The sequence below is a fragment of the Pleurodeles waltl genome, chromosome 3_1, assembly GCF_031143425.1.
Source record: "Pleurodeles waltl isolate 20211129_DDA chromosome 3_1, aPleWal1.hap1.20221129, whole genome shotgun sequence".
In the NCBI taxonomy this organism is placed as follows: domain Eukaryota; kingdom Metazoa; phylum Chordata; class Amphibia; order Caudata; family Salamandridae; genus Pleurodeles; species Pleurodeles waltl.
In genome coordinates, this window is record NC_090440.1 from 1971867533 (window position 1) to 1971879654 (window position 12122).

Here is a 12122-nt window from a genome sequence, read left to right on the forward strand (position 1 = left end):
CCCCCTGAAAGGAATACTGCTTACATGTGCTGAATACATCGTTCATTTGCGAACCAGTCCTCCACACCCTACTGACCCTGGCGTCGTTCACAACTTGGTCAGACCACAACATGAAGTAGGCAGTACATACCCATCGTTCCCTAATCCAAGTCGATATGGTTGAGAAATAATTAGATGTCGTAGGTAACATACTAAATTGCGCATGAATTGGCGTCATCTTTTAGCCCGCACCGCCTGAAGGTGGCGCCAGCCTCTAGATCTCTGGCCACACAGTTTTTCTCTTCCGGCTTTGCAGCAGGCACGTGATAGTGGGCGGGGCCTGTGGGTGGGGTATAGCGACAGCTCATTACTGCTGAATTTTTGAAGTGGGAATTCTCACCGATGATTTTAAGTCTTCACGCGTTGGTGCAGTTCCTTCTCTAATCTCAAGTGAGTGAGGGGGTCCGCAGGGGCAGAATGCCGCGATAGACAGAGACCCGGGTGGTACTAGAGTGCGGCGACGTGGCCTGTGACTCCGGAGGGGAACGTAGTTCCCGGAGAGGGCGGGATGACACTGGGTAGACTGAAGTTATAAGGGACCGATTGATGCAAGAGAACGGCTAGGCGGGTTGGAGTAACTGGAGAGCAGAGCGGGACGGAGTGCCATGGGAGGTGAAATGGCACCGAAGAGCAGCCTGGGGCATTACATGGGGGAGTGGCGAGTAGTCCTGTGGTTGATATGGAAGTACTGGTCCAAATGAGCGCGCCTAGTTTAACAACAGGACAACCCCTATATATCTTAGATTATTGTCGCAGAGCTATGCTAGTTCTCACCTAATCTTCTCTAGGGTCTCCTGTGTGTCATTGTATTGTTGCTTTTCAATTAGACCCTTCTATGCTTCAATGTTCTGCTGTTGTATTTACTTTCCAATTACATTACGAAGTTTTGAATATTAAAGATGAATAGTAATGACAGAAGCATACCTTGAAATGTGCAGAGGGGGTAGAAACGCAGCATTGTGGATAAAAGTAAGCAAATATGTAATGGGCCGTCTAAAAACCTCTTGAGGGAGGGGCCCTGAGGGTCCCTTGGATCAACTAGACCAGTTAGGATTTACAGTCTACGATGGCTGGCTGACTCTGAGTGCTAGCTGAGTATGTCTGGTGAAGATTGATGTATCTAGGAGAGGGTATTTGAAGTCCAGCTGAGGTCAAATCGGAGGGTCTCTTAGCACCGGCTAAGGGTGTTCTAAGGCGTGTTGAGGATATGTGATTGCCAATTGAGAGTTTGTGATGACTGGCTGAGGGTTCAGTGAGTTGGCCCTGGACCGGCTGAGGCGGGCAAAAGATGGCTGAATATGTCAGGACTGGCTGAAGGTCTGTGAGAAATGACTGAATGAATAAAAGCATGAGCTTCTGAGGTCCTCCAACAACCGTTAAAGGTGACTGGTGCCTTCTGACAGTCAGCAGATGGTCTCTGAAAAAAGGCGCATGGGACAGGTAACAAAAAGTGGTTGAGAATGGTTGCGGGCTAGCTGAGGGCGTCTGTGAGTGCTGGCAAAGGGAAAACAGAGGAGTTTGCACTGACTCGATGGCAGAAGCTGTCCCGAGAGCTCACTGAAGGTTTCAAAAGTCCAGCGGAGAGTATAGGTTAGCGGTTTCTGATAGTCATTTGGATTTCTGTGGGTAGACTGGGAATGTGTGAGGGCCACTTTGGTTGTCTGAAGCCCAAATTAAAACGTATGGGTGTCGCTTCATTGGCATTTTGAGGGGCCTGGGGGCAGTGGCGAGCGTTTATAAGTTCTTAAGAGTTACTGTGAAGCAGAGGTTAAAGTGGGTGGGATCCGGTGGGCACAACGTGCCCAACCTTAATAAATCTGATTAAAAACAGTTCTCCTGCTTTATATTAAAAGGCAGTCGTCAACGGACAATTAATTCCGACATTTGAGATGCCTCTGCAGAACTGGGAGAGCGCAGGGAGGGGCAAACAGCTGAACAAGACATAAGCCTTCTTACCGTGGTGTCTGCTGCTCGAAAGAAATGTAAATATGCGCATTTGGTTAATCTGCAAATGTAAAGGCTGTTTATTTACATATACGGGTATTTGCTTTAATTGATGGAGTGACTTGAGTGTTGTTTTTGAGAGATATAAGGTGACTTGGTGACCTGTGCAGTGCGTGCTTTTAAGGTACAGTTAGAAAACAATGTTTGCACTTGGTACAGTCTACATATTATTCAGTAACTCAGATGCTTTGTGGCAGCCTATTATTATTATATACTGTGTGTAATGCTGTACATATTCATAGTGCTTTTTCTCACAGGCTGGGATATTGTAACACTGAAAACTCACAAGTAACTATGCCCCACTGCACCAACCAGAATTCAGTTCTGTGGCTTTCTGGTGAATTAACCTATAGAGGTTTCACAACATAAATAAATGCATCTCTCACTGATTAGGTTAACTTGTATTTATTTTTCAATTAAGGCATGTGTTATTTTATATGCAGTTACTTAAATGTGAAAGACCAATAAAATAGTTACAGAATAATTTTTTTTTTACCCATACCTTTGATGCCGTTCCTAAACTCACTGCACCTGCCCCCCATTGGACTCAGGATCACAGCTCACACTGTTTTTTAGCACACTTTGACCAGTCCTGTGAAGTGAGGGGTGCATGAGAGGACTCTGTTTCTGTATTTCGGTGTTTCATATTTTAAAAATAGCCATTTTAAACATTTGCAGTTTGGTTTTAAAATGATGCTGTCTATAGTGCACCATATCGTCTTATAGTTCACTCTGTTCAGTTTTTTTTTTTTTTCTTTTCAAAATCTGTTTTATTTTGCATTGTTGACAACTGATAACCCTCCCCTGAGATGGGAAACATGTGCAACCTTCGGAAAACAGGAGTCCATTTCCCCTACCAGGTAACTGGTAATTTCTTCCAAGAGTCTAGTCCCTTCCCTCAAGCTGTCTCCATTTGATATTCGTTGTCTCACCAGTTCTTCACTCTTTTTTAGTTCATTTACAAGTTAGCTGGTCTCAAACCCAGTCTTTTAGGTTGTCTTCTCCATCAGGTTTTCCATGGACCCCCAAGTTCCGGTAAATATTTGGGGGCATGGCCGTTTTTTAAATATATTTGCTCTTTGGCTCACATGCACCAGTTCATGTTTGCTTCCCATCGGCAGGATATCTGCAGTTCCCCAATTGTGGATGATGTCGCGTCTAGCTACCTACCGTTAGTGCCACATTACAAAAGAGGACTGAGTACCTATTCAGCAAGAGATCTTCCCATAGTCCTAGTAGTATCAATCACAGAAACAAATCCAGCGTCTCATCTAGGGTCTGGGAACACTACTCGGAACCCATATCCAGAATGACCTCACTCCATGTGCAAAAGCATGCCTTTCAATGTACATCCCCTCAGGCATCTATCTTTGTCTGCCGTGCTCATAGCATAAAGTCTTGTTTAAGTGCATTAAGCTCTATGAAGGAGCTTCAGTTGAATCAGTCGGAACCAAGCTGGATCAGCACCTCCCCAAGGATACCTGCAGTCTGCTTCCCAGTAATCGTCCCTAGAATACCCAGATTATCTTCCCATTTTTCCCTTAACACCCTCAGTGGGGAGAGGCTGTTTGCCAATAATGAGTTGTATATTTTAGATATGCCGTGTCTGTGGAGGGGGACACCTACACTCTATATTTATTGGGACTTTCATCAGGAATGTAATTTGGTGTATCAGTACAGTCTTTCAAAATATGTCTAATTTGCAGTTATTGTGTCTGCAGCTCAGTGAAGTTTATCATCTTAGTGTTGTCCCAGATGTCCTCTATTTTACAGGTGCTCAGCATGTCCCATTTTCTATAACCCTCCAACCTTTCCAGAGGGGCCACCCCACCCCGTTCCTGTCTGCAGTGCAGACTTCCCTGAAAGTGTTCTGTTCACCTTAACCTGAGCTGTTGGGTGGGTGTAGCCACGCCCATGCCAAGAAGGAGGGGGCCAAATCCCATGCACTCCAGAAGAGCTGTCATACAGGGCCATTCCAGAGAAAAATATGTTTTTTTGGCATCCATGCTACCAATACTGCTGGTTCCTGAAATGCCTTGTGCTGTGTCAGGCACCTGAACAACTGCTAGATGTTTTGGTTAGTGCACCTCTGTGGCACAAAGGCCATTTGGTCCTTAAGCTACAATGTCCTGTATCACCCGCATCAAGCGGTTCACTAAGGTTATTGGTTTCATGTTGAGGAGAGATATCGGCCCTTTATGAGAAGCTTAGTTTTGGGGTTTCCTGTGTTTATGAATAAGTACTTTTGTCGCAGGTCTCGAGGGAGTTCCCCTGCCTCTTTGGATTCATAAAGCATTGTTCTAATTGGCTTCACCACCTAGCTACTTATGTAAAGAAATATGGCTGCAGTCCTTTCGAGCCCGGATTCTTCCCACTCTTTAAGTGCATCAGGACCTCTTCTATTTTCCTGTCTAGGAGTGTCCTTGACTCTCTCCCTAGTCTGGGGACTGAGATATCATTGAAGAAAGTATCCAGATCCTCTCTGTTCTCATTTCAGGTGCGTGGGGCATATATGTCTCTCAGAAAGCCTGCAAATGTTTGTGCAATATTCCCGGCCATTTCCACTGATTGGCCTTCATCTGTATATGCTTTCTGCACCCATCGTTGGCCTTGTTTCCTCCTCACCAGCTATGCCAGGAGTTTCCCTACTTTGTTCCCAACCTCGTGTGAATGGACCTTGCCTCCTGTTCCAGTAATCACCTGTTGACCTCTTTCTAGCATGGTTACCCCCACTTTTGGCCTGTTTGTCAGTGTGTTTGACTGTGTCTGCTGGGATCCTGCTAATCAGGACCCCAGTAATTATGCTCTCTCCCTTAAATTATGGTTATTGCATACTGATAACTCAGTATTTCACTCACAATTGCCATACTGGTGCCCCCTTTTAAGTCCCTAGTATATGGTGCTGAGGTACCCAGGGCATTGGGGTTCCAGGGGATCCCTAAGGGCTGCAGCATATCTTTTTGCCACCCATAGGGATCCCATGCAAAGGGTTCTGCAGGACTGCCATTGCAACCTGCGTGAAAAGGTACATGCACCCTTTCACTTCCATTTACACTGCACCAGGTCGCGTATAGTCACCCTTATAGCAGGCCCTCCATCCCTGAGGGTAAAAGTGCAGAGTACCTATGTGTGAGGCAGGGTTGTGAAATTTATTAAAATATCTACTTGTCCATGGGACACGTTGGTTCTTAAATCTACTTGTCCTGTAAAAATATCTACTTGTCCCTTTGGCGCCATGTAGTGTGGCGACACATGGCAGCAATCTCATTATATAAGAGCTTGGACTATGCCAGGACACTGTTGTAGGGCGTGAATACTTGCAATTTCAATCCCTACTGTAGCAATTTCCTTATTTTGCCACTTTTCCGCAGATCTATGTCCTGGGGCTGGAGGAAGCGGTAAGCAATAGTTCAAGGGCTGGAATGCCTTTGAGTCTCCAAACCTACTAACCTGCATGTTTTAAGGATTTTCACCAGCTCTTTTCTAATTTTTTCCCATAATGAGAAAGGTTGGAAATTTACTCCTAACATCAGCAGAAGTAGAAGTTCTTCCAGGGATGAGAAAAAAGTGGTTGGAGGGAAAGTGAGCTTGTAAACTCTCAACAGATTCTCACATGAGCTCAGCTACACATGCATATTTGCTCGTGCTAAAATACAGTTCACAAATATTTTCTAGGAGTATGTTTTCCTGGCCTACTTCTGTAAGTTCTTGTGAATTCATGAAAGCCACTAATTGAAAGACATATTCTGGGTGCACTTTTGTGATTTTTCTTTACGAATTGGGCCCCTAATTAGGTCTGGCATTAACAAAGACATTTTGTTTTTATAAAACTTATTTTTCTCTCTCTATCTGGCTTTACCTTTGTTTTGCCACTGGTGTCAGTGTCTGCTTTTTGAGACCCAAAAACTTTTTTTTTTTTTTTATTTTTTATTTTGCCAGTGTTTGCTACAATGGTGAGAGGCTGGCAGCTCCCATATCAATAAAGTGTTACAAAAGCCATGTCAAATCAACACGCACTGACGAAACCAAAAGCCTAAAAAAAAAAAAAAAAAATGTCAGTTTGGTTGGCTTTGCTAGTGTTTGTTTATTTTCATGCTTCCCATAATCTTGTTGAAAAGGGGTACGGTGATTTTTCCATTAGAAATATTTTTGGGAAATACTAGCGTGCATCAACACATTTTACTAAATGACGCTTCAAAGAAATAGCACCTAAAATTAATTAGTAGCAAAATATTTTTTTTCCAACTTGCATTTTTTTTCCCAGAAATTTTTTATTTTGAAAGCAAAGAATCATCACTCATGCTTACAAGCTTCTGCAAACATTTGCATCTAATCAGAGAGCATTCTGGGAGCATTATGCTTAGCCTCATATTGTTAAACTTTTCAAACGTGTGTGCACTTTCTTTTTTTTTTTATATATTTTTTTATACTGGAACCACTGTCAGTAGTGCAGTGTGACCTTAAAACGTTTATTTGCAGCGCTCACCCTAATAATGAAGGCTTTTCATTAATAAACAGTAAATACCAAGTTCGAACAGCATAAACATATGGACACATATTACCACATCTTCAAACAGTTCCCTTGTCTGTAAACTGGCAGCCAAAGGGTTTGGTGTTGGGCGATAGGAATTCCACATCCCTGGTGAGGGCACCCCTGCACTAGCAGAGGTTCCCCCACGACCTCCAGAACCATTTTCCCAGACTTCGTGAGTGCGGGGAAACCATTTTATGCGTGTACTGGACATAGGCAACTACCTATGTCCAGCTACATAATGGTAACTCCGAACATAGGCATGTTTGGTATCAAACATGTAGGAATCATACCCGTATGCTTTTACAAGCATTGGTTGTATGATTCAAAGCACTCTGGGGGCTCCTTAGAGGACCTCCAGTACTGTCAATACAGCCTTCTGAGATTTTTCCAGGCAGCCCCAGCTCTGCCACCTCTCAGACAGGTTTCTGCCCTCCTGTTACTCAAACCGCTCAAGACCAGGATGGCAGAACAAAGGATTTCCTTTGGGAGAGGGGTGTTACACCCTGTCCCTTTGTAAATAGGTGTTACAGGCTTGGGAGGGGTAGCCTCCCCGCCCACTGGAAATGCGTTGAAGGGCACATTTGGGGCCCTCCTTGCATAATCCAGTCTACACCGGTTCAGGGAACCTCAGAAACTGGACAAAGGAAAGGGGAGTGACCACTCCCCTGTCCATCACCACCCCAGCGGTGGTGCTCAGAGCTCTTCCAGAGGGTCCCTGGGTTTTACCATCTTGGATTCCAAGTTGGCAGGGAACTGTGGGAGCATCTGAGTGGCCTGTGCCAGCAAGTGACGTCTGAGTCCTCCCCTGATAGGTGCTTACCCGTTTAGCTGACCAATCCCCCTTTCAGGGCTGTTTAGGGTCTCTCTCTTGGGTGGTTCTTCAGATTCAGGTTGCAAGACTCCAGCAGGAATCCTCTGCATCCTTTACTTCACCTTCTTGCCGAAGAAACTGCATTTGGACCCTTCAGGAACTCTACAGACTGCAACAAAGAAGAAAAGATGACTTCTGCAACATTGTATCTTCAGCTCCTGCCAGCAACTGCAACTGTTTCCAGGTTGTGCATCCTTGGAGGACAGCCTGTCTTCAGCCTGCACCAGAAGAACAAAGGAATCTCCCCTGGAGTGAAGGAGTCACTCCCCTGCTTCAGCAGGCACCCCTCTGCAGCGACAACCAGTGGCGTGGGTCCCCTCTCCTGATGAAGTTCGTGGATCCAGCACCATGGGTGGTGGACTGGAGTGGTCCCGATGGTGCTGACGTCCTACTGTCCAACTTTGGTGGCGGTAAGAGCTTGCCTCCCCACGCAAGACAGTACCCTCGTGCACCATGTGTTTGCAGATGCCAAGGCTTGTTGGCATCCTTCCACGAAGTTCTTCGTGCACTGTGCAGCTCTGGCCCCCAGCACTCTATCCTGCAACGCACAGCTTCCTGAGTGGTTCTCCGGCGGCGTGGGACCCTTCAGCACCTCCTTTAACCCCATGCTATGGGACTCCTGTGCGTGCTGTCCGGTCTTCTGGGGGCTTTCGGAGTTGCTGAGATCCCCCTCCTGGGTAGAGTCCACCAGGTCCTTCCTGGTTTCAGGCAGCGCCATTTGCCGCTAACCTTGAGCTTTGCGTGTGCCAAGGCTTGTTGGTGGAATCTAGCAACGCAAACCAGACTGCAATCATCCATCCGGCATGGGACATCATCTGCACCAACCAGGAACCCGCATCTGTCTTCTTGGGTGCAGTACTTTCTCCACCGTTGGTTCTTCTTTAGCACCTTCATCCGGGTTAGCAGGGGTTCCTGTTCTCCCTTGACTCTTCAGTGCTTCTTGGACTTAGACCCTTCTTCAACAGGTCTTCAGGTCTAGGAATCCATTGTTGGCATCTTGCAGTCTCTTCCGGTTCCTGCATAATCTTCTTTCTGGTGTTCTTGTGTGTTCTAGGAAAGTTACTGTGATTTTACTCCTGCTTTCCTGGGCTCTGGGGTGGGTTCTATTACTTACCTTTGGTGTTTTCAATGCTCCCAGCGCCCCTCTACACTTGCCTAGGTGGGAAACCGACATTCGTGATCCACTTTCTTAATATGTGGTTTGTGTTCCCCCTAGGCCCATTTCTAACTATTGTGATTTTCACTGTTTTCTATCTATTGTTACAGCTATTTCTGCATACTAGTGTATATGATTTGTGTATTACTTATCTCCTAAGGGAGTATAGTAACTGTAGTATTTTTGGCATTTGGGTCACCAAAATTAAGTACCTTTATTTTTTGTAACACTGAGTATTTTCTTTCATGTGTGTGAAGTACTGTGTAACTTTAGTGGTATTGCATGAGCTTTGCACGTCTCCTAGTTAGGCCTTGACTGCTCATTCACACTACCCCTAGAGAGCCTGGCTTCTAGACACTCCCTATATTTTACTAATAAGGAATAACTAGACCTGGTATAAGGTGTAAGTACCTCTAGGTACCCACTACAAACCAGGCCAGCCTCCTACAACCTCCATTTGTCCTTTGTGTGTTCTTTTTGGGCGGCCAGTTTTATGTCCAGGGAGTCATTGTGTAGTGCCTCCTGGATGGATAATTTTTCTTCCAGCTTTCTCCCTTCCCCATCTTGTTTGAGCCCTGTCATCTGAGAGATCAATTGTTCCCTCACCACTATCTTTTTACCTCCCAGAGGATCACCCCGACTTCACCAGTACCTTGTTCTCCCTGAAGTACCTGCCTGTCACCCCCTAGGTAAACCCCTTTGTTGCCTAGCCCTTCCATACCCAAGGATCAAGCCTGTGATGGAAGGTGGCCCAGTTTGCTGCAGCCTCATGCTTAGTGGGGAATGATCAGATATGCCTCTCATCAGGTGCTTAACCCCTTCTGTGCCGAGGACGTAATGGTTACGTCCTGCGGCACAGTGCTGCTGTGCCCAGAACGTAACCATTACGTCCTGGGCACCCAGCCCAGAGGGAGCACTAGCGCTCCCTCTGTGGGGTTCCCCCCCCCCCAAGTCAGGGATGGAAGGGGAAGCCCTTCCCCTTCCACCCCGCCAACCCCCCCCCTGTGACGGCCAACCCCCCCCCTGTGACGTCAGCGGTTTGAGGTGGGGAGCGACCCCTTAGGCAAGGGTCGCTCCCCTAGGGGGCAAATTATATTTAGGCCATTTCGGCCTATTTCTATGAGGCCAGAAACCACTAGACACCAGGGAGTTTTTTTTGTTTGTTTGTTTTTCATGTAAGGGGAGCGACCCCTTAGGCAAGGGTCGTTCCCCTGGGGGGCAAATTTATTTTAGGCCATTTCTGCCAGATCAGCCTATTTTAATTAGGCTGATCTGCCACCACGGGGGGCAGAAACCACGAGGCACCAGGGATTTTTGTTGTTGTTATGTTTTACAAATGGGCAAGGGTCGCTCCCCTGGAGGGGCAAATTGTATTTAGGCCATTTCTGCCCGCTTTGGGGGCAGATCGGCCGATTTTTAGGTCAGAAACCACTAGGCACCAGGGATCTTTTTTTTGCGCCGTCACGCAAGGGGAGCGACCTTGTAGGCAAAGGTCGCTCCCCGGGAACGGTGAGGGGGCAAATTTATTTTAGGCCATTTCTGCCCCCCCTGGGGGCAGAAACCTCTAGGCGCCAGGGCAAATTGTTTGTTTGTTTTTTTAGAGATTGGGAGCGACCCATTAGGCAAGGGCCGCTCCTCTGAGGGGCGAATTGTATTTAGACCATTTCTACCCCCCTTGGGGGCAGATTGGCCGATTGTAGGTCAGTCTGCCCCAAGGGGGTCAGAAACCACTAGGCATCAGGGATCTTTTTTTTTGCGCCGTCACGCAAGGGGAGCGACCTTGTAGGCAAGGGTCGCTCCCGGGGGGGTGGGGGGGCAAATTTATTTTAGGCCATTTCTGCCAGATTGGCCTATTGGTATTAGGCCAATCTGCCAAACCTCTAGGCGCCAGGGCAAATTTTTTTTTTTTTTTTTTTGTTTGTTTTTTTTAGAGATTGGGAGCGACCCGTTAGGCAAGGTTCGCTCCCCTGGGGGGCAAATTGTATTTAGACCATTTGGCAGATTGGCCGATTGTAGGTCAATCTGCCCCCAAGGGGGGCAGAAACCACTAGGCACCAGGGATCTTTTTTTTGCGCCGTCATGCAAGGGGCGCGACCTTGTAGGCAAGGGTCGCTCCCCGGGGGCGGGCAAATTTATTTTAGGCCATTTCTGCCAGATTGGCCTATTGGGATTAGGCCGATCTGCCCCCGGGGGGGGGGGGGGGGGTTGGCATGGGAGCAGAAACCTCTAGGCGCCAGGGCAAATGTTTTTTTTGCGTCTTTTTTTTTTTTACAGATTGGGAGCGACCCATTAGGCAAGGGTCGCTCCCCTGGGGGGCAAATTGTATTTAGACCGTTTGGCAGATTGGCCGATTGCAGGTCAATCTGCCCCCAAGGGGGGCAGAAACCACTAGGCACCAGGGATCTTTTTTTTGCGCTGTCATGCAAGGGGAGCGACCTTGTAGGCAAGGGTCGCTCCCCGGGGGGGGGGCACATTTATTTTAGACAAGGGTTGCGCCCCTGGGGGGCAAATTGTATTTAGACCATTTCTGTCCCCCTGGGGGGCTGATTGGACGATTTTAGGTCAATCTGCCCCCAAGGGGGCAGAAACCACTAGGCACCGGGTATTATTTTTTTTTTGGTGCCAATGTCACGCAGGGGGAGCGATCCCATAGGCAGGGGTTGCTCCTGGGGGGGGGTGGTGGGCAAATTTATTTTAGGCCATTTCTGCCCCCCCCTGGGGCCGGCTGAGCTAGAGGCCAAAATCCACAGGTAGGCACTGTTTTCTTTAAAAAAATGTGATGTGTCCACGTTGTGCTTTGGGGCGTTTCCTGTCACGGGCGCTAGGCCTACCCACACAAGTGAGGTATCATTTTTATCGGGAGACTTGGGGGAACGCTGGGTTGAAGGAAATTTGTGGCTCCTCTCTGATTCCAGAACTTTCTCTCACCAAAATTTGAGGAAAATTTGTTTTTTGTAGCCAAAGTTTGAGGTTTGCAAAGGATTCTGGGTAACAGAACCTGGTCAGAGCCCCACAGGTCACCCCATCTTGGATTCCCCTAGGTCTCTAGTTTTAAAAAATGCACAGGTTTGGTAGGTTTCCCTAGGTGCCTGCTGAGCTAGAGGCCAAAATCTACAGGTAGGCACTTTGCAAAAAACACCTCCGTTTTCTTTAAAAAAATGTGATGTGTCCGCGTTGCGTTTTGGGGTGTTTCCTGTCGCGGGCGCTAGGCCTACCCACACAAGTGAGGTATCATTTTTATCGGGAGACTTGGGGGAACATAGATTAGCAAAACAAGTGTTATTGCCCCTTGTCCTTCTCTACATTTGTTCCTTCCAAATATAAGAGAGTGTGTAAAAAAGACATCTATTTGAGAAATGCCCTGTAATTCACATGCTAGTATGGTCGCCCTGGAATTCAGAGATGTGCAAATAACCACTGCTCCTCAACACCTTATCTTGTGCCCTTTTTGGAAATACAAAGGTTTTCTTGATAGCTATTTTTCACTCTTTATATTTCAGCAAATGAATTGCTGTATA

At 47.0% G+C, this 12122-nt stretch overlaps 1 protein-coding gene across 8 annotated transcripts in view; it reads left to right on the forward strand.

The window, feature by feature from the left end:
- The first annotated feature begins 298 nt into the window (after window positions 1-298).
- ALDH3A2 (aldehyde dehydrogenase 3 family member A2) overlaps window positions 299-12122 on the forward strand; it is a 325020-nt gene continuing 313196 nt past the window's right edge. For 2 of the 8 annotated variants that reach the window (XM_069226358.1, XM_069226364.1), the window contains exon 1: window positions 299-429. Coding sequence is in view for 2 of the 8 variants with exons in the window: in XM_069226362.1 (XP_069082463.1) it covers window positions 645-651 (7 nt within the window). In the remaining 6 variants the exon portion in view is untranslated. Of the gene's footprint in view, window positions 430-554; window positions 652-1606; window positions 1630-1892; window positions 2022-12122 lie in introns of those variants that run through there. The other 6 variants (XM_069226359.1, XM_069226360.1, XM_069226365.1 and 3 more) reach the window with 6 other exon arrangements.